This window comes from Brassica napus, chromosome C1 (genome assembly GCF_020379485.1).
Source record: "Brassica napus cultivar Da-Ae chromosome C1, Da-Ae, whole genome shotgun sequence".
Taxonomy (NCBI): Eukaryota; Viridiplantae; Streptophyta; class Magnoliopsida; order Brassicales; family Brassicaceae; genus Brassica; species Brassica napus.
Genome location: NC_063444.1, coordinates 8,002,346 through 8,026,811, shown reverse-complemented (window position 1 = coordinate 8,026,811; position 24,466 = coordinate 8,002,346). Strand labels below are relative to the sequence as shown.

The following is a 24,466-nucleotide window of genomic DNA, read 5'->3' as shown; positions in this document are numbered from 1 at the left end:
GGTTGGATAATAAAATCGTTAAAAAAATTGTAGGAGTCCCTGAAATCATGAACAACGATATGTTTTTGGAACAAAATATTAACAAATTTAATAATATTCCTAAGAAACTAAACAAAATAACTGCACCCCTAAAACATAAATACACCAAAACTATATCAGTCCTAAATACCGGTTACCAATAAAAAATATTATAATAATTTTTGGTTAGTCACTTAGACTTTATTATTATACTGTACGAGGGGTATTGTGTAGCATCCCCATCCCGCAGTCTGGACTAGATCAGTCCAAGGCCGGACTGATCAGATGGAACAGACATGTTGGACATGTCATCTGGATAGTACTGGTCAGGTTAAGACGATATTGTATATCCGAACATAGCAGTCAAGCTTGTCGGACTAAGCTGGAACGATTCAGACGAGGCAGCTGGACTTGTCATCTGAGATCAGTTAGTCAATGTGTGGACTGACTGGTATACGTTCTGACGGGAACATATATTGAGCTGAAGATGAACTGATTAGCTAAGGAGAATGGCGGGATCAGTTACTGGAACGGTTACAAAGTAGTTACCGGAACAGTTACACGACGGTTCCAGGTGGTTACTGGACTGCTTAACTGACTGGGACGGTTTATGAACAGTTGAGTTCTGGAACCGCTAAGGCAGTTAAAGACCAGTTGGAACTGCTGGGAGTAACTGGGAAACCGTCAAAGACGGTTACGGACTGATAAGAAACTGTCCGAGAGCGGTTACTGATGGGTTTGGAGCGCGGAAGCAGTTATGGGACGGTTATGGACGGTTAAGGCCGAGAAGTAACCGCCCAAACTCCCTTTTAATGAAAAATCCCGCGGAACAGAAAGGGGATCTCGTTTCTACACGAGTCTGGACAGAAAACACAGAGAAAAGGAGAGCAAAAGAGAGAAATGCCGAGAGGGAGAGATCAGATCGGAACCTGAAGAGAGATGGCCGGAAGTCCTATTCGTCTAGGAGATTGTGGCCGTAATGATGTTCTGGTTCATGTCTGGTTCTGATGCGAGTTCTCGACAGATCAAGACTGATAGGCGGTTGATCGGCCGTTATTACTGCATGGGATCGAGGCGGAGTGAACGGCAACGGTAGTTGGTGCAGTATGCGGTCTTATCGATCATTAACGCATACTTTGTACTAGATCGAGTAGGATTGACGGGTAGACAGGCGGTTGAGGAACTGAACGGTAGGCTTGGTGCGTCTGTGGGTGGTTCTGAACGCACATTGGAGCGTGGGTGTGTTCTAGATGCGATGGCTTACGCTCTCGGTCCGTTCTGATGATCTGTGGAAAGGGTCGGATGCATACATCTGATCGTGGATACTGAGTATGGGATTGTGGTAGCGCACGGGAACGCGAGTATGTGTCTGGATGCGATGGTTATGCTGTCAGACCGTGCTGTGAATGGAAGTAAAGAACGGGTACTAAGTTTTAAGGAGGATCAGGGTATGGACGATACGATAGGATAGTATCCGACTGATCGTACTGATTGGATGCGTACCGTACTAGAGGCATACTGAAGAGGAACAGCTGGAGGAGTATTGGCTGGATTGGATAGTGTACTGATGTACACGGCTCAAGGGAGCGTGTTACTGGTACTAGATGGTTTGAGGGCAGGATGGCCGTGAGGTGTACTGACGGGATCGAGGGCTGTAGAGCCGAGTATGTACTGACGGGTCAAGGTGTGATCACTGACTGGTTTTGGAACGCTAGCAAGGCTGGCGTACTGTCAGTTCTGGATGGCTGGTTGGAAACCAAGTCGTCTCTCTTTGTTCATGGTCATGTGGGGATGGTTGGCTGAGTGACTAAGTAACAAGGGGATTCGGTTAAGTATCTGATCGAGCTGACTGGATAAGAATGAATGGGAAAGGAGAAAAACAACTAGGAAGAAGCGTATGGATGGACTGGCGGACTACTAGCACTGAGGCAGTGAGGTACATGTTTATTATATTGTCAGTCTTAGTAATTTGCTAGGATGCTGGATAGATTTAATGAACTTGGGGAACTGAACTGAACCTCATTAAAGAAAACTGGATAAAAATCCTAAGTTAAGAGAATAATTCGGATAGGGCCAGTTTGGTCGAGGGAAGCGAACTGAGGACGAACTGGCGGTAAGGGAAACCGGGTCGGGGCCTTACAAGTGGTATCAGAGCGATTACGGTTCTAGGACAGAGTTGGAAGGATTATTCAAGATTTGTCTAGACCGAACGGACGTGGAAAATGCTAAGCACGAGCATTGGAGAACTAACGAGAGACTTGATCTTGGGAGTGATCAAGTCGGACTTACACTTTGTATGGGCAAATGTAAGTTAGAAGTCTAACTGGAAAGAAACCGGAAATAAGATCATTGATGAATGATTGGATTGGTTGAATGAAGTCTGAGTTAAGATCATTTGGAGAATGATCGGACTGCTTAAGGTGTTATGGATTACTCGAGAGAGTTATCCAAGAAATTATTCTAAGTGTTGGAAACAACAGAGAGGTTTACGTAAGTCAATGGATCCAGATTCTGAAGTGAAGAAACGTGAAGGATTAACTAAGAGATTTCTGAAGCTTAAGGAAGGTTAAGCAGACTGGAGTAAAGAAGAACCAAGCTGTTCGAGAAAGCGAAAGATGATTCAAAAATGTAAGTAAGACAATGAACTGTCAAGGACAATGATGTCGGATATTGAGCCAAGGAGCTGGCGAGTTTAATTATGTATGGACAAGACGTCCGTAACTGGATCTGAAAGGGGGACTTCAGACGGAAGGCCTTCAAGGCAAGATAGCCGAGTGGATGAGCCGGATGTTGTAAACGGGAACTGAGTTGGACAGGTGGTCCGAGAACTGAGATAGTATCTCAATGAACGGGTTAAGGACGGGTTAAGGCAATGGATGGTTTGCTAAGAGATAACCTGAAAGAGTCAGGAAATCAGAAAACTGAATTGGACTAGTCGTCCATGGAAGAGCCTAAGGACTAATGGCCAAGGCACTGATGCTGGAATGTGAAATACGGAGACTTACATTCGAATGGACCGTCTGTTGAGAATGCTTAGATGGATTCTAAGATTTCCAAGGTAACAGATAAGCTGTTCCAGGAAACTGGAACTGGAAGTTTCATAAAAAGATTTTTGAAAAAAAAAAAATCTGAGTAAGACAGACACATCGAAAGTGGCAATGGTAAGCAAGTCTGGATATAGAGAACTGGACAATGGAATTGTCAAGGTTGACTAAGCTCGATCGTCTTGGTAGGCTTGTGCGGTCCGAGAGTTGAGATTATCGGAACAAGAGATTGGAAGTCAGGTGTACTTGCCAAAGACTTGTTAGGTGATCAAGAAACTACTTGGAGGTACAAGATGCCATAGATGATGAGTTGTGGTCAGAGTTTCAAAAGTAGTAAATGATCGGTTCCTATCATGAGCGTCTAGATCAGACAAGGTACTTAGGGGCTGTGATGCTTGCTAAGGCTTGCTGGATTTTGGATAACGGCTCGATGATTTGGGACGATCATTTGGGTTTAGATTATTAATTTCTTTCATGCGAGAGTCTACATCAGTCTAGGTGCTTATGGCTGAGATGCTCATTAAGACTTAACTGGATAGTAAAACGGCTGCTCGATGACTTGGAATGATAATGCTAGACCAGACTAAGTGTCTGGTTAACTGGACAAGTGGGAATGTTTAAACATTAGTGTTAGTGTTGATGATATGTCCTTAGGAACCGAGTGGGTTTGCTAAGGCATAAATGTACTGATACTGTCTGTTCTGGCGTCTATGGAAATCGAGAGTTTCCAAGACGTGTCTGTCTATCATCGCGTGTTCTGTCCTGACGTCTGTGGGAAAACAGAGTTGCCAAGACGTAACTATTATCTTGTCGGTGGGAATTAGATTAGTTCGCCATCGCGTGTCTGTACTATAGTCTGCGGAAACCCAATCTGATGTCTATGGGAGATGTACCTTCCAAGACATAACTGTACTGTTACTGGAACTTAAGGAGTTCACTGCTGTGGGTTTCCGATCGCGATGAAAGCATGGGTGAGAACTAGTGAGAGTTTGCCATAACATGTCTGTAGGACGTCCGTCTGTTTGGTAGGTCTTGTATGTACTGATGTCTTTGGGAACTGTTGAATCATCCAAGACATAACTGTGACTGAGTCAATGGGAATAAGATGAGTTTGTCATTATGGATTGTGAACCGGGAAGGACTGGGAGTCCGAAAAGAAGACTGTGCAAGGGATCAAGTGTAGGATCCGATAAAAAATGTCTTAAAGGATCAAGAATGATCTGGAGGTGTCAATAAAGATCAATAAAGATCAGAGAAAAGCTGATGTCGATCATAAGTGGTCGGGGACTGGTTAGGATCAGGGAGTGATCCGAGGGAACAACTGTAAGGATCAAGATGAGATCCATGCGTTCTGAAAAGATTAAGTTCCTAGTATTCGGAGTTAGGCCATGCTAAGGAACACTGGAGTACAGGAATCAAACAGTCAAGTCAGGATGGACAGAGACTCCTTTGATCTGAGTCCTAGAAGGACTAAGGTTGGGTTAGTGAATGACTGTGACCGGTTAAGGAAAGGACTGGAAAAACTTAACTAAGGTATCGAGTACTTCGAGAATTGAGGTAAACTGGTCAACACTGTTGGGAGTTATGTTCTCACCAAAGTGTGTGTCCAAAGATCAGGAGATCGCTCAGAAGTAAGTTTGTGAACTGAACTTAGTCTGCTGAGACTAAGTATGTGAGAAGGCACTGGATCAAGGAACTCGATAGCTGATACCGTACCTGATGCGTGTGATTGTGATCAGGAAGTCTGGAACACATAAATGGTCGAGTGACCGAAAGCCTGAGAATTGAGTTAAGGCATGAAGGCCGTGTGTGGGGATTCATTCCAAGTGGGGGAGACTGTTCTGATTGGATAGAACAAAGTTCTATTAACTGCTAAATTCGAGGACGATTTCATTCTAAGTGGGGGAGACTTGTAGCATCCCCATCCCGCAGTCTGGACTGGATCAGTCCAAGGCCGGACTGATCAGATGGGACAGACATGTTGGACAGGTCATCTAGATAGTACTGGTCAGGTTAAGACGATATTGTTTGTCCAAACATAGCAGTCAAGCTTGTCGGACTAAGCTGGAACGATTCAGACGAGGCAGCTGGACTTGTCATCTGAGATCAGTTAGTCAATGTGTGGACTGACTGGTATACGTTCTGACGGGAACAGATACTGAGCTGAACATGAACTGATTAGCTAAGGAGAATGGCGGGATCAGTTACTGGAATGGTTACAAAGTAGTTACCGGAACAGTTACACGACGGTTCCAGGTTGTTACTGGACTGCTTAACTGACTGGGACGGTTTATAAACAGTTGAGTTCTGGAACCGCTAAGGCAGTTAAAGAGCAGTTGGAACTGCTGGGAGTTACTGGGAAACCGTCAAAGACGGTTACGGACTGATAAGAAACTGTCCGAGAGCGGTTACTAATGGGTTTGGAGCGCGGAAGCATTTATGGGACGGTTATGAATGGTTTAGGCCGAGAAGTAACCGCCCAAACTCCATTTTAAAGAAAAATCCTGCGGAACAGAAAGGGGATCTCGTTTCTACACGAGTCTGGACAAAAAACACAGAGAAAGGGAGAGAAAAAGAGAGAATTGCCGAGAGGGAGATATCAGATCGGAACCTGAAGAGAGATGGCCGGAAGCCCTATTCGTCTAGGAGATTGTGGCCGTAATGATGTTCTGGTTCATGTCTGGTTCTGATGCGAGTTCTCGACAGATCAAGACTGATAGGCGGTTGATCGGCCGTTATTACTGCATGGGATCGAGGCGGAGTGAACGGCAACGGTGGTTGGTGCAGTCTGCGGTCTTATCGATCATTAACGCATATTGTGTACTGGATCGAGTAGGATTGACGGGTAGACAGGCGGTTGAGGAACTGAACGGTGGGCTTGGTGCGTCTGTGGGTGGTTCTGAACGCACATTGGAGAGTGGGTGTGTTCTAGATGCGATGGCTTACGCTATCGGTCCGTTCTGATGATCTGTGGAAAGGGTCGGATGCATACATCTGATCGTGGATACTGAGTATGGGATCATGGTAGCGCACGGGAACGCGAGTATGTGTCTGGATGCGATGGTTATGCTGTCGGACCGTGCTGTGAATGGAAGTAAAGAACGGGTACTGAGTTTTAAGGAGGATCAGGGTATGGACGATACGATAGGATAGTATCCGACTGATCGTACTGATTGGATGCGTACCGTACTGGAGGCATACTAAAGAGGAACGGCTGGAGGAGTATTGGCTGGATTGGATAGTGTACTGATGTACACGGCTCAAGGGAGTGTGTTACTGGCACTAGATGGTTTGAGGGCAAGATGGCCGTGAGGTGTATTGACGGGATCGAGGGCTGTAGAGCCGAGTATGTACTGACGGGATCGAGGTGTGATCACTGACTGGTTTTGGATTCGGTTAAGTATCTGATCGAGCTTGCTGGATAAGATTCATGGTCATGTGGGGATGGTTGGTTGAGTGACTAAGTAACAAGGGGATTCGGTTAAGTATCTGATCGAGCTGGCTGGATAAGAATGAATGGGAAAGGATGAAGACAACTCGGATGAAGCGTATGGATGGACTGGCGGACAACTAGCACCGAGGCAGTGAGGTACATGTTTATTATATTGTCAGTCTTAGTAATTTGCTAGGATTCTGGATAGATTTAATGAACTTGGGGAACTGAACTGAACCTCATAGAAGAAAACTTGATAAAAATCCTAAGTTAAGAGAATAATTCGGATAGGGCCAGTTTGGTTGAGGGAAGCGAATAGAGGACGAACCGACGGTAAGGGAAACCGGGTCGGGGCCTTACACATTGCCTCCGCGTAAGCGCGGGGTTGTGGACAGAATTCTTGTTTCATCTCAATATTTGCTAGGGTTAATGTAGTTTTGAATTTTGCGTTTTAAGTTGTTTTTCAAGTTTTTTTTATTGTTATAGGGTTAGAGTTGTGATGATGAACTGTGTATGCATTGTTCTCTACTTATGAAAGACTAAACTGTGTTAGTAATGTGATTGATATAGTTTGTGTTGTTGTTTGTTGTGTCACTGATACTTATTGTTTGTTTGTCTTTTTTAATTTGTTTCGTGTATTGTCGAGAGTACATAAATTATATTAAACTTGTTGAGAGTCCCTTTTGTTTCTGAATATTTTTTCTCCAGTTTAGTTGTGTAAGTTGTATGTATTAAGTAATAATTTTTATTATCCTTATTATTTTTTTTATATGTTTTTATTTTATTTTTAAACTTTTTGTTCTTACCGGACCTTTAAAACAAATACATGAAGACTTGTAGAAATAACTATAAAATGAGTGACAGTTCTGAGTATTTGGGCTTTAATGAGTTTTAAACGAATTTATGTATTTCTCATAAGAAGACAATAGCATTGGCCTGTTGACATTGGGCATGTAAGCTATTTTTATAAAACAAGAGAAGTGAGCAGGTGGAGCTGTTGTTGCCGTCTTTGTGTATGTCGGGATTGTCTCTTGTATCTCCTGTTGTGGGTGTGTTTGTTTATCTTTTATTTGATTGGTGATATGTAAACAAAAATCATTGTTAGTTGTATTTATCAGAGTTCATAACTTACTCTGCTTTTTTGTTTAGGTAATTTCACTGATCTTGTTTGTCGTCTTCGTTGCGAAAGCAATTTTTTAAATTGTTTAATAGTTGGCCGTGTAGTTTGTATTTATTTAGCTGACTCGATGTATATGTCGCTGCGAAAGTAAGTTTGTAAATTGTTAAATAGTTGGTCGTGTAGTTTGTATTTGTTTAGCTGACTCGATGTATGTGTCGTTGAGTTTTAGTTGAGGTGATTGGTTTGGTATATTTGTTTTGAAATTTATTTTTAAGATTAGACAAAAAAAGAAGTGATCATTAATGATTCGTCTTTTTTGGAATTCTAGTTTTTGGTGTTTTGATTGTTTGGGTTGTTGTGATTTCTTTTAAGCTGTAAAATAAAGGTTTGTGTAAAATTAGTTTGATAAGTAAGGAAGATAAATAGACGACCACAAAATTTGGGTAGGAAATATTTTTTATTATTGATGTTAGCACAATATAGATAATAATATAAAGGGAATTGTGTGTTGATTGTTTCTTACGGATCAATGAGGAGACGGATAACGACTCGAGTTGTTCTTTGTTAAGGCCAGAGTGTTGGAAAGAACGGATTTGCCCAACCACATATGCGAGTTTGAATATCAGTTATGATAACAAAACATATTATAAACCCATATGCAATATGATAATATACAGGGGAGTTCTAGGTTTGTGTTTGCAATCACTTGGAAATTGTCAAACAGTCTAATTATGATTGGAGATTGATCTCAGGAGCACCCGTGATGACTTCATCAATAATAGTTGGTGAGATGAAACGAATGAGCAATGAATGATCAATTATCTTGTACATGCTTGAGCACCTATCAACCTCAAAACGATCGACTTTCACAATGGAACCGGCTTTCAAAGATGGCATGTAATGATTAGCACGTCTGGCGGGAATAAACTCATGAATCACAAAATCTGCAAATAATATTATTTAACAAAAAATCATGAAATCAATTAAAAACAATTATATTAAATAAGTGTGATAAATTGAAGATTAACTTACCTTTTCATCAAGGAAGAGAACCGTGATTCCCATAAACTCACAGTTTTTCTTGAAGTTCAGGGAATCCCATAAGCGAGGAGGTTGGAGGCTATGCTCTAACTACTACGACCAATACGGAGAGACTCGAAGGTTGAGTGACAGATGGCCGGGAACGCCGGTTTGAAGAACTGGAGAGGCAGAGAGACATTTTCTAGAAGATCGTTAAAGCTAAGAGGAATCAATGAGTTTTGTTGAGATGCAGATTGGATTCATCAAAGATGAGAATTATATATATATAGGGTTTACAGAAAGGCTACAAATCAGGAACATTTAAGATCAAGCGATTTAAGATGGGGAGATGAAGAGTTCACCGGTGAAAAGATAGATTACGAACAGACACACAGCACAACTCTGTAACTCAGACTTGTCTAAGACAATGATGAAAAGAACCTTAACTCATGTTAAACGAAGACAGTTTACAATATGGAAAAACTATAATTGTTGTTTTTTTCATATAACGTGATGAACCTCGTTTAAAAATGAAACTCATAATACACTTTTAGGTCCGGCCCACAGAGAAAACCGAAGAAGCAAAGGTTTCCAACCTTCATAAATATATTAGTTTCGGTCATCAATGTACAAGGTATCCTTTAATTTAGTGGTATAAATGTTGGTGTTTATATTTCAATAACCCGGGTTCGAGTCACATGCTTGACACTTTTTTCCCATTTTTAAAAAATGAGACCCACCAAAATGCTGACGTGTCGCCTCAGAAAAGAGTGAATGAACTGTAATATTATATTATAGATTTGTCGGAATAAATTATGTTTCAGCCCTAGACTCTATTAGCTTAGCTTATGAACACTCTAAGATTATATAAGAACTCTCTTCTTATTAACTTAGGAAAATCACTCAAAACCTAAGCTCTCACAAATAATCTCTAATCTCACAAGTTCATGGCACAACTCACCATCTTCTTATATAGAGATATATTTATCCTAAACATATTAGTAAAACCTATTTTATCCTAAACATAACTCGAATAGGATTATGATAACTTATTCTCTAAGTTATCTTCAAACTTCAAGTTTATCTCCAACAATCACCCCCTTAAACTTGAAGTCTACTTTCTTCACTTCTTCAACTCCGATAAGGTCTCGCATTTCTTTGAACTTAATCCTTCCAAGTGCCTTGGTTAGTATGTCCGCTTTCTGCTTGTTGCCAGGCACGTGAAGGACCTCTATCTGCTCGTTCTCGACGCATTCCCTTATGAAGTGATAGCGCTTGTGTATGTGTTTGCTGCGTCCGTGGAAAACAGGATTCTTTGTCAATGCTATCGCTGATTGGTTGTCAATGTAGATGGTGGTTCTCTTGCACGTCTCCTTGCTGACCTCTTCTAGTAACTCCTGCAACCAAATCGCCTGTTTGGCAGCTTCGGTGGCGGCCATGAATTCAGCCTCGCAGGATGAGAGAGCTACGGTCTCTTGCTTCATTGAGTACCACAAAATTGGACAGTCATCGAGATAGAAAATGTGACCTGTGGTACTTCTTCCATCATCCTCGTCGATATTGTGTCCACTGTCCACATAACCTTCTAGTTCTCTCCTACCCGCTTTCTTGTACGAAAGACCATAAGAAATTGATCCCTTTAGATACCTAAGTACCTGCTTGAGGGCTCCTGCGTGAGATACTTTTGGTTCATGCATGTATCTGCTCAATACACCCACAGCATAAGACAAGTCTGGCCGTGTATGAATCAGATATCGTAAGCACCCTATTTGCCTTCTGTACTCCTTCTCGTCTACTGATTGCTCCTCTTTGGCCATAGAGAGCTTCAGTCCCAAGTCCATTGGAGCTTGTACAGCGTTGCACTCACTCATACCTGACTCGTCCAATATCTTCTTTGCATATCTTTCTTGCACAATCTTAATCCCTCCATCGTATTGAATGACCTCAATACCTAGGTAATAGGTTAACAGCCCGAGATCACTCATCTCAAAACATGCTGACATTCCCGCTTTGAACTCCTCTATCATGTCAATACTTGATCCTGTGACCAAGAGATCATCTACATAGACATCAACGAGTAGGAGATGCTTTTTCTCCTGCTTTCGATACAATGATGGTTCTTTCGAACACTTGATAAACTTCATCTCACCAAGCACCTTGTTTAACTTTTCATTCCAAGCTCTTAGAGCCTGCTTCAAACCGTAAAGCGCCTTGTGTAACTTGTAGACCTTGTTTTCACTGCCTTCAACTACAAACCCTTCTGGTTGCGTGACATAAACGTCTTCTTTTAAGTATCCATTGAGGAAAGCAGTTTTCACATCTAAGTGATGTATCTGCCATCCGTGAGATGCAGCCAGAGCAATGAGGAAGCGAACGGTTTCAATTCGAGCTACTGGAGCAAATACTTCTTCGAAATCAATCTCATGCCTTTGGATATATCCCTTTGCAACAAGCCTGGATTTATATTTGTTTATACTCCCATCCGAGTTCCGTTTTATCTTGAATATCCACTTGAGTCCAATGGCCTTAGCTCCAGGTGGTAACTCGACTAAATCCCATGTCTTGTTCCGGACGATCGATGATATCTCTTCCTCACATGCATCTCTCCACACTTTCTCTTCTACGGCTGTTCTAAACTCCCATGGCTCCTCGTTTATCAACAGCAACAGATGTTCTCCTTCCTCCTCTGCTAGACAAACGTAATCGTCAAGGTACCCTGGTTTCTTACTTACTCTTGTAGATCTTCTCAACTCACTTGTCTCAGTTACATCATCGTTACTGTTATCGGGTAGGTTGTGCTCTATTTCGACTGTCTCATCATTGCCTTCCTCTGTTTCTTCTTTATCTTCATCTTTTCTTACTCCTCTGTTTCCATATTGGCCAAACGAGATCACTAACGTTCCTAGTTTGTCTTCTTCAGAGCTTGATGATGTCCATTCCCACGTCTTCTTCTCATCAAAGCACACATCGCGGCTTACTACTACTCGTTTACGAGATGGATCATATAATCTGTAAGCTTTAGAGCCCGGCTCTGTGCCTAGATGAACCAAAGTCCTTGATCTGTCATCGAGTTTCTTTGGGAACGGAGTGTCGACCTTCGCATAGCCTATGCATCCAAAGATTTGCAAGTGCTCAATATTAGGTTTTCTCCCCTTTAGAGCCTCGTACGGCGTCTGATCAGTCAGAGACTTCGTACCAACTCGGTTGATGAGGTACGTAGCATGACGCACAGCCTCGCCCCACAGATGATTCGGTAATGACATATGCTTCAGCAGGATTCTTGTCATCTCCATGAGAGTTCTGTTTCTTCTCTCGACGACCCCGTTCTGCTGCAGAGAGTACGGAGCAGTTAATTGTCGCACTATTCCTAATTCCTCACAGAAACCATTGAACGCTGTAGATGTGAACTCACCACCCCTATCAGTTCTGAAACACTTAATCTTAGCTTTAGTCTCAAGCTCCACACTCGCTTTGAATTTTTGAAATTTCTCAAACTCTTCTCATTTTTCTTTTAAGAGAATAGACCACATGTATCTGGAATGATCATCTATAATCACAAAGATGTATCTGCTTCTTGATGCTGTTGACGGGGAGATTGGTCCACAAAGGTCGCCGTGCATAACTTCCAAGATTCCTTTAGCTCGATATGAAGTTGTCTGCGGAAACGGGTGTCTTGCCTGCTTGCCAAGTAAGCATGATTTAAATGTTTCCTTTTCAACGGTTAACTTAGGTAACCCGACGACAAGCTCCTTTCTAACCATAGTTTTCAATGATTCAGCTCCGATGTGACCAAGTCGTGCATGCCAAGTTGTAGTATCATCTTGTCCAATGGCTTGGAGGCACTCACTCTCGACGATTTCCATCATAACTTTGTACAGACGATTCTGTGATCGTTTTGCCTTAGTGATCAAGTTACCATCCTTGTCATGCAGAGTAAGATATTCCTCTTTCATATGGACATCACAGCCTGACTCAGTAGCCTGTTCTAGGCTGATAATGTAACTTTTAAGCTCGGGAATGAAGTATACATCTGCCAAAGTCTTTCGATCACCGTTCTTGGTACAAAATAGAATTGATCCCTTTCCTTTAATGTCAATCCTTGAGTCATCGCCGAACCTAACTTTTCCTGTAATGGTTTCATCGAGAGCTTTGAAGTAATGTCGATTACCCGTCATATGATTACTCGCGCCATTGTCCAAGTACCATATGTTGTCTCTACTTGTATATGTTTCAAACTCCTTTGGCTTCACGTTTCTTTCATTCAGATATACCACTTTGTGCATCATCAATGCATCCGCTTCATGTGTGTCGTCTTCTTTAGTCTCATATGCCTCTTGTAGCTTAAGAAATCTGTCCGGGCAGCTCGATGCAAAGTGGCCCTTTTTATCGCATCGAAAGCATGTGATCTTCAAGATATCAAAATCTCTATACGTTCTGCCACAGCCTCGTCCTCCTCTGTTATAATAACGTCCTCCTCGACCTCTGTTTCTATAATCTCCTTGATAATCTTGATATTCTCTCGCAGGTTGTGATTGTGATGCCTCATTTGATGTATACATCAGTTTGTTTTGACTATCTGGAGCATCTTCTTCTTCTTCTGCACACACTCGCTCCTCGTACGCTTTCAGACGACCAATAATATCCTTGAAACTCGTTGTTTTGAGGTCCAAGACTTGTTCAAGTGAAGCAACTATGTGGATATACCTCTTTCTCCTAACGCGCTGGATTTTGATGCAATCTCTGATAGCTTCCCAACAAAGTTATCAATAGTGTCAATGTCTTTCATCTTTAAACGATCAAATTCGGCCATTAGGGTTTGAAGTCTAGCTTCTTTGACTCTATCCGCTCCCATATGTCTCGCTTTGATTGCCTCCCACACCTTCTTAGCATTGTCTATGTCTCCAACTTGTAACACCAGAGCTTCATGTATCGACTGAAAAATCAATGCAATCGCCATGTCATTCTTCTCGATTTCCTCTGTTCCTTGCTCGATCACGTCCCATGCTTTGTGTACTTTCAACATTCGGATAGCCCACACTGTGTAGTTAGTAGTGCTCAGCATTGGACAGTTGATCGAAGAGGTTCCTCCTTCTCGTGCTTTCACTGTCGAACCAGAAACTGTCGTGATATCTCCCATTGTTGTAATGGCTCTGATACCAAATATTAGCTTAGCTTATGAACACTCAAGATTATATAAGAACTCTCTTTTTATTAACTTAGGAAAATCACTCAAAACCTAAGCTCTCACAAATAATCTCTAATCTCACAAGTTCATGGCACAACTCACCATCTTCTTATATAGAGATATATTTATCCTAAACATATTAGTAAAACCTATTTTATCCTAAACATAACTCGAATAGGATTATGATAACATATTCTCTAAGTTATCTTCAAACTTCAAGTTTATCTCAGACTCAAACATTTTTTTGACTAAATTTGATCTAGACTCAAACCTTGCAAGTGCTCATTCTACTCCATGGTTTATCATCAGAATGTCCTATGCATATGTGCGCACTTCATTTCATTGAGAGATTCGAGGCTAACCGTGTCTTTTTCCTTTACCATGAAAATATCCAATTTCAACAATGTCCTTATGCTAGATCATAGAGCTTCAAAATCCTTTGGGACCATTGTGTGTGGTTGGCTTTTAGATGTATAGAGCAACCAATGGTAACTATCACCTGAACTCTTATCTTTGTTACGGATCACATTTACAAATATATGGTTTAGATTCTTTTTGCATATCGGTATCATCAGTTTCTTAGTTTAAATCCATAGAGTGATTTATATCAACACATCCTTAGCCACTCTTAATATTTGACTTATGGTTGGGCTAAAAAGAATCTGATTACCAAATAAAATTGTTTATCCCAATGATGATTGGACCCTGTTTTCATTAGTTTTGGTCAAATTTACAGAGGCAAGCATTTTTGTTCCTAATTAGTGAAGTGGCCACAAATTTATAGACTAGTTTACCGAGTAGATTAAATCAAGCTACGGTTAGCATAGAAATTACTCCGTAATTCAACTTCACCTAACCATTTTTAACTTACATAGAAGAATAAAAACTTTGTGTTCATCTTTGACCAAAAAAATATGAAGTATGTTTTAAATTTTCAAAACAACTTATAGAAGATGATAAAAATTTAGTTTTAAAGAGAAAAACTATCAATTTACCGGATTTTCAAACATTTCTACCAAATCTAAGTAATCCATCTCATTACAGATCATAGAAATCGGTTTTATCTACAGGCTGTTATAGGTATGGTTTGTAAGAATCGATTGCCAAATATGGTTGAACAAATTATGTGACAAAACGAGTCTGTCTCAATAGTGTTCATCGCCTTAAATGTCAAATATTGTTTTTTTTGTTTTGTAGAAATTGCTTACTCATCACGTGAAACTTGATTCCGAGATTTGGACAGGAACATGTAAATCAATGTCAGCCATTGATTGCTACTGTGGCTTAATCCACAAGTAAATAATTGAAAACCTCTGGTGTGAATCGAAAGGAACAATGTTAATATCAGCGTCACCGTCGTTCTTTTATTGCCTTTGATTCGACAACACACAACAAAAATCGATCACAATAATTTAGTGAGAAGGGTGTTAATTTCAAGCTTTTTTCATGATACTAGTAAAATATCTCGTATATGTTAATTGAAAATTATTTAAAAAATTGTAACCTTAAATTTGTACTAATTAAAAAGTAATCCTACTTAAGTATTATTTAATCAAAATGTCAATTTAGCTTACGTCTTAACTTAATAATCAATAAAAAAAATATTGGTCCAAATCTAATTACTATGAAATATTATATTAAACTAAAATATAAGAAGTGTGTATTATTTACTTAAATAAAAACTACGGAATTACCTAATATTATTAACATATACTCCCTCCGTTCCTTAAAGTTACATATTCTAGATTTTTCACACGTTTTAATAAAACACATTAAATTTGCATATATTTTTGTGCTTATCTTTTTTCTATAATTTAAGCCAATAAAAATTTAATTAGTGCAATTAAGTTTTTTAAAATTTGAAATTTGTTAATAAAACATACATTGAAAATACAAAAAATAGATCTTTTTGAAACAAAATTTTTCTCTAGAATATGTAACTTTAAGAAACAGAGGAAGTATATGACAATTAATGATTATGAATAATAAAGATTTGATAACAATTTTTGCATCTTTTTTCATTTTTGTTTAATTTTATATTATTAAAAAAATTAAACAATCACATTAACCATATAATAAAAAATTAGATTTTTTTCTTATATGTTATATTTTGAATTTTTTTAAATGACTTTAAATTACAAAAGTGAAGAAACCTTATATGTTATATTTTATTTTATTTTTTAAAACGACTTTAAAATACAAAATGAAGAACTCTTATATGTTGTTGTAATTAGAGAGTTTAGAGACTGAATATTTCCCTGTTATTAATGATCAATAGAGGTTCCTTTATATAAGGATTACAAGATAGAGATAAAAAGTAAAGAGTACAAATCTTAATCCAACAGGAAATAGGAAAACTACTAAAACATAGAAAAGGAAAACATCTTAAGTTCTAAGTGGGCTAGGTCATTGGCCGACTCTCTCTCCTCCTTGCAGCCGCGGCTGGGCTTGATGTGGCCGACGGGCTTTCTCCTCTTGTCTTGGTTAATGGCAATCCACTCCATGATTTATAACACTCCCCTTGGATGCCATAACCTTACAGGATCTGTAGTACGCTTCATGTTGCCTCATTAAAACCTTATCAGGAAAACCCAGTGGGACAAAACCATGATGAAGGAAAAAGAGTACAACACGCACTACTCCCCCTGATGTGAACCTCAGTGTAGGTTCTACATTCTACGCATCTTGGTGCGTGCTATTTCATGTATGTATAGGATGGGAGTAATCGGCCAGTTTCATTACTGAACCGTAATTAGACCACTTCGACTTCTTAGGTCGTTTCTCATGTCCTTTGACATCGTGTGTCTTATTGAAATAGATGAGCTGATCAATGTGAACCACATTGTCCTCATATCTTTTGCAAATCATGTATGTATGGATCCCATTTGCAAAACGTGTCCATGATCTAGACGTAATCGTCTACCATTGACTGTTCTTATGTTTTGGTCATTATAATTACCATCGACCATGTATCAATCTGGTCGATCTATGTTCGGGTCATAGACCTCGTCCATACGTGTCCACTACTTGTCTCATGAGTGTTCAAGATCAATGATCATTGCTGTGAGATTATAATCTCTTATTATGGCTCTGCGGCCGAACACTCTCATGGATGTGGACATCGATTTCTTTGCCTTAGGTAATGCCGTATTCATTATTCTTTTGCATTCCTATCTTAATAATGATGATGTCTCATGACCTTAGTTGATGTGGATCATATCACACGCTAAGTATATATTATTAGGTCATAGATCTCGGCTCTCACAAGCTTATGGACTACAATACATTTGTATCCGGTTGATCTTTTATCTCTACTAGCCCATGATCAAGAAGAAGGGAAAGACGCCTTTTAGTCTTAAAAGCTGGACGCGTCTAGCAGAAGAGCCAGACGTTCTTTGCTGAAGAGCCGGATGCCCTTAGACAGACAGAGTCAGACATCTTTAGTTTGAAGGACCGGGGCCGGACGCTTTTGGTCAGATACCCACATAGATTTATTCTATGTCTACTAACCTCTTTTAGGTTTAGTATAATCACAAGGAATTTCAAATATATGGACTGTATTGGATTGTCTTTTATACAACTCCAAGATCAATTATCATGCGTGATCAATTTCTTTTACATACTATATGCAACTGCTTTATGTTTCAGTCCATGAATCAGCTTAGGAACGAAGTTGTTCTTTCATCTTATCCAGTGATCCATATACTGCTTACTACATCATTTGTATCTAATTTCTTTCTTATGACCAGACCATTTTCAATTTCGAAAATTATGTAGCAACATCCACCACATAGGAGTTTATCTCCTTATAATCTGTTCCTTTGATCTCTGTGAGTACCTTGTGTAACAATCTATGATCTAATGTTGTTATTAGGAAACATGAACACTCTAGACCTCGTGATCATGTGCCTTCTCTCACGGTTTCTTTATCTCACAAGATCCATCTATTTCACTGGTTTATCAGATGGCGTTTCTGTATATGTATATGGCCAATAAGCCCATCTCTCTTTTAGATACTTTGAACCTCCACGTTTACCTTTCAATATAATCTTTTATGATTGTATGAGTACTCATTCGTGGGTTCATGATCCTCGCTTATCTCTTTATGTTCAAGTGCTATAACTTTATGTACCTTTATACATATGTGTGTGTGTGTCGACACTTTCATGTGGTTCCATTATGTTCCAGACATGATCTATAGATTTGAGATTTCATTATCCAGGACCTTTGTTACCTAGCAGCTTGGCGTCCCAAGCCACATGGTTTGGTACCTTAGATGTGTAGCTGCGCAGCCTTTTCTCAATGTCTGGTATGGTTTCTCTTATAATCTCGGATCTGTATTCTTTTCACCATTCTTTTCTATCCGACATTCCTTTATCTTATGGAATATTTGGTCTATCTTGTATAAACTCTATAGCAACTTGATTATGTCTCTTCTAGGACATTCATTTGGTGCTAAGCTGGTTAGTCATTTCTCGGGTCAGTGTCTGGCATTTCGATTAGCTTCTTAATTAGCTAGCTTTATATAACCTTTCTTTGGACGTCTTAAATTATAATCTCTAGTCCGAAGATCTTTTCCAAGACAATGATGGTTAAAACCATTCGTAATTTTAACATTCTTTATCCAGCTTATAATCTTTCTCCTTTAATATTGAATAGACGGATTCATGCAATCCGTGCACCTGGCCACAGTCTAATCACCCATGTTTGGCTCAAATTTTCTTTGAATTCGTGGGAGAAAGTAATACTCCTATCCAATATATATTCCCAATCCTCTTCTGAGGTTCCATCTTAGACGGTACATATATGTATGTGGTGGTTTATTCAAAATCTCTTAAGATGGTGTATGTCTGGTTTTATGACCCGTATTCAATCTGAGATGGGAATATCTATGCTCACTTATATGGCCTGATGCATATTATCATTCTATAAATGTAAATTCATAATGTCCCCAAGCTTATAGACTTTATAGTCTTATCCTTATAGATAATAGCTTACATGGCCGATCATTTATAGGTGATGGCTTACTTGGCCGAACCTTTATAGGTAATGGCCTCTTTGGCCGAGTAATGGCCTTATGGTTTGGCCGTTTTAAAACATGGCCTCTACGGCCGAGGAATGACCTTTTATGGCCGAGCCATTTATAACATGGTCTTTAGACCATAGTGGTACACGAACTTGTAGTATTGATCATGGGTTTTATCCTCTCTCCCCCTCATGACCATACTATAAGGTCGTGGTGCTTGGGACAATTAAGCCTAATAAGTTTCCCTTTGTGTACATGTTTCACAACGTGAGATCTTTTACGGGATAACTCTTTGTGCTTTTTCAATCTTTGCATCAGGTTTAGACTTTAGGATGGTTAATCCTATCATGCCATATAGTGTAAAATTTTGTGTTGTATCTCAATATGGTCACCACGGCTCTTGCCTCTCATTATACTGATCTATAGCATAGTTTAAATCAGTAGAGATCATTAGGATAGTCTCGACCACTTTCTTATAAGGTCTTAGGCGTTTATTTTTCTTTCTTTGAATCCGAAGGAACTTGTTTCCTTCTGTTTGCCCATTGTTTCTATTTAGAAACCATATTATCATAACTCAATGGGTCACATTTTATTGGGTGTGTATAATGCCTTTAGCCATAGTTTCTTTACTAGGCTTACTATACTTCTTTCACGATTTATTACTTAGGTATTATGCCCTTTAGGCAACTCTTTAAAATCATTTATATGTTCAAGTAAGATCAGACAAGATAATGAATTCAAAATCAATTCTTATTATATATATATAAAATCGTGAAACATCAAAGCAAATCATAAAGCAATAAGAAAAGTCGATCGAAATTTAGTCCTTGAGACAATCAAAGTCCATCTGGTCATCTTTAGCAATGTCGGAATCATTATCGGCCTCATATCCGGAATCGTGAACCATGTGAGCCTCCGGGTTCTTGTTCTTCAGACTTTCTTGGTAGAGCTCACATAAGTGCTTAGGGGTTCTACAGTTCTTGGCCCAATGGTTTCCCATTCCACATCTGTGACAAACGGATTTGGTCGAGTAAGACGGTTTGGATATGCCGCCTCGACCACGGCCATAACTACCTCGGCCACAGCCATAATTGGAACCACGACCACGGTTATTGTGGTTTCCTTTCCGGCCGGTCGAGTAGTTGTCTCGGCTCTTCGCGTAATTGTCACTGCCACGGCCATTGCCGTGTGATCTCTTATTGTTTTGGACGTAATTGAACTCGTTGGGTTCTTTCTTTTCAACCTCATTAGCTTCCGGTAATGGTGCTGTTCCAACAGGTCTAGCTTCACTGTTCTTCGTCAGGAGGTCATTATTTGCCTCGGCCAGAAGCAGGCACGAGATCAGATCAGTATATGTGGCGCAGCCTTTCATTATGTACTGCTGTTGCAGTATCACATTCGATGAATGGAATGTAGAGTAAGTCTTCTCAAGTAACTCTTCTTCGGTTACTACTTCACCACAAAGTCTCAGCATCGAGACCGTATTAAATAAGACTGAATTGTACTCATCCACCGACTTATAATCCAAGAATCTAAGATTCTTCCAGTCGTTTCTAGCCTTTGGAAGTAACACCGTTTTCCGGTGATCATATCTATGTTGTAAAGCATCCCAAAGTTCTAGTGGATTTTCCATCGTGATGTACTGATCTTTTAGACCTTCAATAAAGTGATGGCATATAATACTTATAGCCATGTACCGATTCTTATCGGTCTCATTGTTGCCCTTGATGATAGTATCACCAAGTCCCTTTGACCTTAGACTGATCTTTGTATCTAGCGTCCACTGCAAGTAGTTATCTCCGGAGAGATTAAGGGCTGCATAGTCTATGTTTGAGATTTTCGACATCTGAATCACATCATCATTCAAAATTAAGTCTCACAATGTGATCATGTGGCCGCAAGATAATCAGCAAGCTCGGCCACAAACATGTCTTACGCATTTATGAAAATCAAGCAATCTAATCGACCATGGTACGAAACAATCATCAAGCCACACGGCCATGTAGTTCTACTTAATGCAAACGGTTTCAAGATTTTATAAACTACATGCTGGTCGATTCCTTTTAAACAGTATGAATGCAATCCATATTCAGATTCATATGCATGCAAATAATCTTAATCAATTCTAGGGTTTCGGTTTAAACATTAGTAGGATTCGATTTTAAGATTAAGGTTTCAAGGCCTTTAGGAATATAAATCGAGATTAAGTGTTTTTAAACATTTAAACATTCAAGCAATGCCTTACGGCCAAGATGAGCCACACGGCTATTTTAGTTCAATTCATCATTCCCTGGAATTAGATCTAAGTTCAATTGCAATCAATCAGTAGTGATCAAGTTCGAGTATGAAGGCAATAAGGCCACACGGCCACGAGATGATATAATCAAGGGCTTATCAATTTTTTTAGTTTAAACAAGTCAAGCAATTCAGATTCGAGTTTAAACAATCCTAGCAATCTTTCTAGGTGATCAAATAAAATAATCAAGTTTCAAATCAAACAATTAAAACCGATTTTCCAATTTAGGGTTTTAGGGATTTCGAAACTTTGATCTTTGATCAAGAGAATTTGATTTGAGATTCAAAATCATTAAGACTTTGATTTTAATTGATCAATGGATCAATCTCGAATTATGGTTTACGAGATCGGACTTATTCGAGCTCCGATTTACTCTTTAGGATTTGATCTATTTTTCCTATGGCTTTCATCTTTAGAGTTCTGATTTTAGGGTTTCAATCTTTACAAAACAACCAGGTTCGATTCATGTTCTCAGAATTTAGGATTACCTTTGTTTTGCAGGTTGTAGAAATCGGACCTCCAAGGTGAACGGATGAACCTCGGACGCGAGCAGCGATGCGGATGCGAGCTGTCTTCTTCCTATCGGGTCTCGAGCTGGTTGATTGGGAACTCAAGCTGGCTGTGATACGACCTGGAAACTGAGGTCGTCTAGGATCAGGAACACCTTAGGTCTGGAGCTGATCGGATGCTGACAATCTGGAACGCAAGCAAGAACAATTTAGGGTTCTTCGGGGTTAAGGTTCCAAAAGACCAAGACGGCGCCGTGTATTCTTTCTGCAAGTGAGGGCGCGTCTGAGATCGGATTGATGAACAGTTTGCGAGGATGGATTCGTCTCGTCCAGAGCTTCAAGATGATATGTGGATCATCGTCCGGTTCCTCAGGGTTTGAGAGATAGATCGATTTTAAGTTGCGCCTGGTTTAGGGTTTATGTGCGACGGATTTTAGGTTAGGGTTAGAGGATTTTCTTTCTCAGGGTTTTGGGAGTCTATCATGCTGTTAACGTGTTGTAATTAGAGAGTTTAGAGACTGAATATTTCTTTGTTATTAATGATCAATAGATGTTCCTTTGTATAAGGATTACAAGATAGAGATAAAAGGAAAGAGTACAAATCTTAATCCAACAGGAAATAGGAAAACTACGAAAACATAGAAAAGGAAAACATCCTAAGTTCTAAGTCGGCTAGGTCATTGGCCGACTCTCTCTCTCCTCCTTGCGGCCGCAGCTGGGCTTGATGTGGCCGACGAGCTTTCTCCTCTTGTCTTGGTTAATGGCAATCCACTCCATGATTTATAACATATGTTATATTTTTCTTATATGTTATATTTTTAATCTTTTAGAACGACGTTAAATTACAAAAAAAATGTAAGCTTTCCTTAATTATACGACTAAAAGTATTAAAATGAGGGAAAATTACATGTTTACCACTTTCATACTACCACTTTTCATTTTTACCACCACTAAAGCGACTTTTTCAAAAATACCTTCTACACTAAGTGGCAAAAGATTTTGATGTCCTTGTTCTTTATATATATAATAAATAATCTTTAAATTAATAAAAATCTAAAAAAATAGAAAATATTTTTTTTTCAAATTATATTATGAGAAAAAGACAAAAATAGCACTAAATCAAGTTTTTGTTCCCAAACTAGCACTCAAGGTCAAAAGTCACAAAAATAGCACTTAATGTTTTATCAAAAGTCACAAACTTAGGGTTTAGAGTTAAAGGGTGGGGTTTAGGATTTAGGGTTTAGGGTTTAGGGTTTAGGGTTTAGGGTTTAGGGTTTAGGGTTTAGGGTTTAGGGTTTAGGGTTTAGAGTTTAGGGTTTAGAGTTTAGGGTTTAGGGTTTAGGGTTTAGAGTTTAGAGTTTAAGGTTTAGGGTTTAGAGTTGAGAAATGAGGTTTTGGGGATAAGATTTCAAATTTTGAAAAATAAAAAAATTAAAAATTTCAAAGGATAAACTTAGAAAGGTGCTATTTTGGTCATTTTAGTTTTGGAGTGCTATTTTTGTGATATAAACTTATAAAGGTGCTATTTTGGAGATTTGCCCTCATATTATTTCGAAATTCAAACCCTAAACCCTAAAACTAAACTCTAAACCCTAAACCATCAATCATAACCCCAATTTTTTCCGAAATACGAACCCTAAACCCTAAACCATCAATCCTACACCCTTTTTTTTAAAATACGAACCCTAAACCCTGAAACATCAACTCTAAACCCTAAACCCCGAAACATCAACTCTAAACCCTAAACTTTAAACTCTAAACCCTAAAACATAGACTCTAAACCCTAAACCCTAAACTTCAACTCTAAACCCTAAACCATCAACACTAAACCCTAAACCCTAAAAAGTAAACTCTAAACCCTAACCCCTAAAAAATTAACCATAAAACATCAACTCTAAACCCTAAACCTTCAACCCTAAACCCTAAATCCTAAACTCTAAACCCTAAATCCTAAATCCTAAATCCTAAACCTTAAACCCTAAAACCCTAGAGTTGATGTTTTAGGGTTTAGATTTGAAGGTTTAGGGTTTACGTTTAGGGTTTAGAGTTGATGTTTTAGGGTTTATATTTGAAGGTTTAGGGTTTAGGGTTTGGAGTTGATGTTTCGGGGTTTAAGGTTTAGAGTTGATGTTTCATTGTTTAGGGTTTAGAGTTGATGGTTTAGGGTTTAAAGTTGATGTTTTCAGTTTAGATTTAGGATTAGGGTTTACGTTTAGGGTTTAGAGTTGATGTTTTAGGGTTTAGATTTGAAGGTTTAGGGTTTAGGGTATAGAGTTGATGTTTTGGGGTTTAGGATTTAGATTTGATGTTTCATGGTTTAAGGTTTAGAGTTGATGATTTAGGGTTTGGAGTTGATGATTTAGGGTTTGGAGTTGATGATTTAAGTTTAGATTAGTTATTTTTTTATCAAAGTTAATCAAAAGGTTATAAATTTCTTTTACCTTTCATTAAAGATGAGGGTAAAAGTGGTTAGTGTAAACATGAAAAGTGGTATTTTGAAAATGGTATTTTTGGCAATTACCCTTAAAATGACATGTATCAGTTCGATGGTTGATTTGAAACCTTTCAAAACCATATGGAAGATAAATGACAAAATAATTAAACTGTGGAAATAATACTGTTCACTTTTTTCAAGAATGTGTTCGATAGAAAAAATAAGGTTTTTGTGTCATAATTTGTTTAATGTCCTATTAGATCAACCCATGATATATTAATTATAGTTTTGTTCCATAATTTTTAATAAAAATTGATATGATCCATCAGAAAGAAATTATATAATAACAACAACAAATATTGTATATGTATAAATTAAATG

At 39.0% G+C, this 24,466-nt stretch overlaps 1 protein-coding gene across 1 annotated transcript; it reads right to left on the bottom strand.

Annotated features, from left to right (window-relative positions):
* Nucleotides 1–19,234: 19,234 nt before the first annotated feature.
* LOC125579771 lies at nt 19,235–20,479 on the bottom strand. Its single transcript, XM_048743613.1, has 2 exons — nt 19,921–20,479; nt 19,235–19,266 (listed from the first exon to the last, which is right to left on the bottom strand). The coding sequence occupies exons 1-2, from the start codon at nt 20,477–20,479 to the stop codon at nt 19,235–19,237; spliced, it is 591 nt and encodes a 196-aa protein (XP_048599570.1).
* Nucleotides 20,480–24,466: the final 3,987 nt, after the last annotated feature.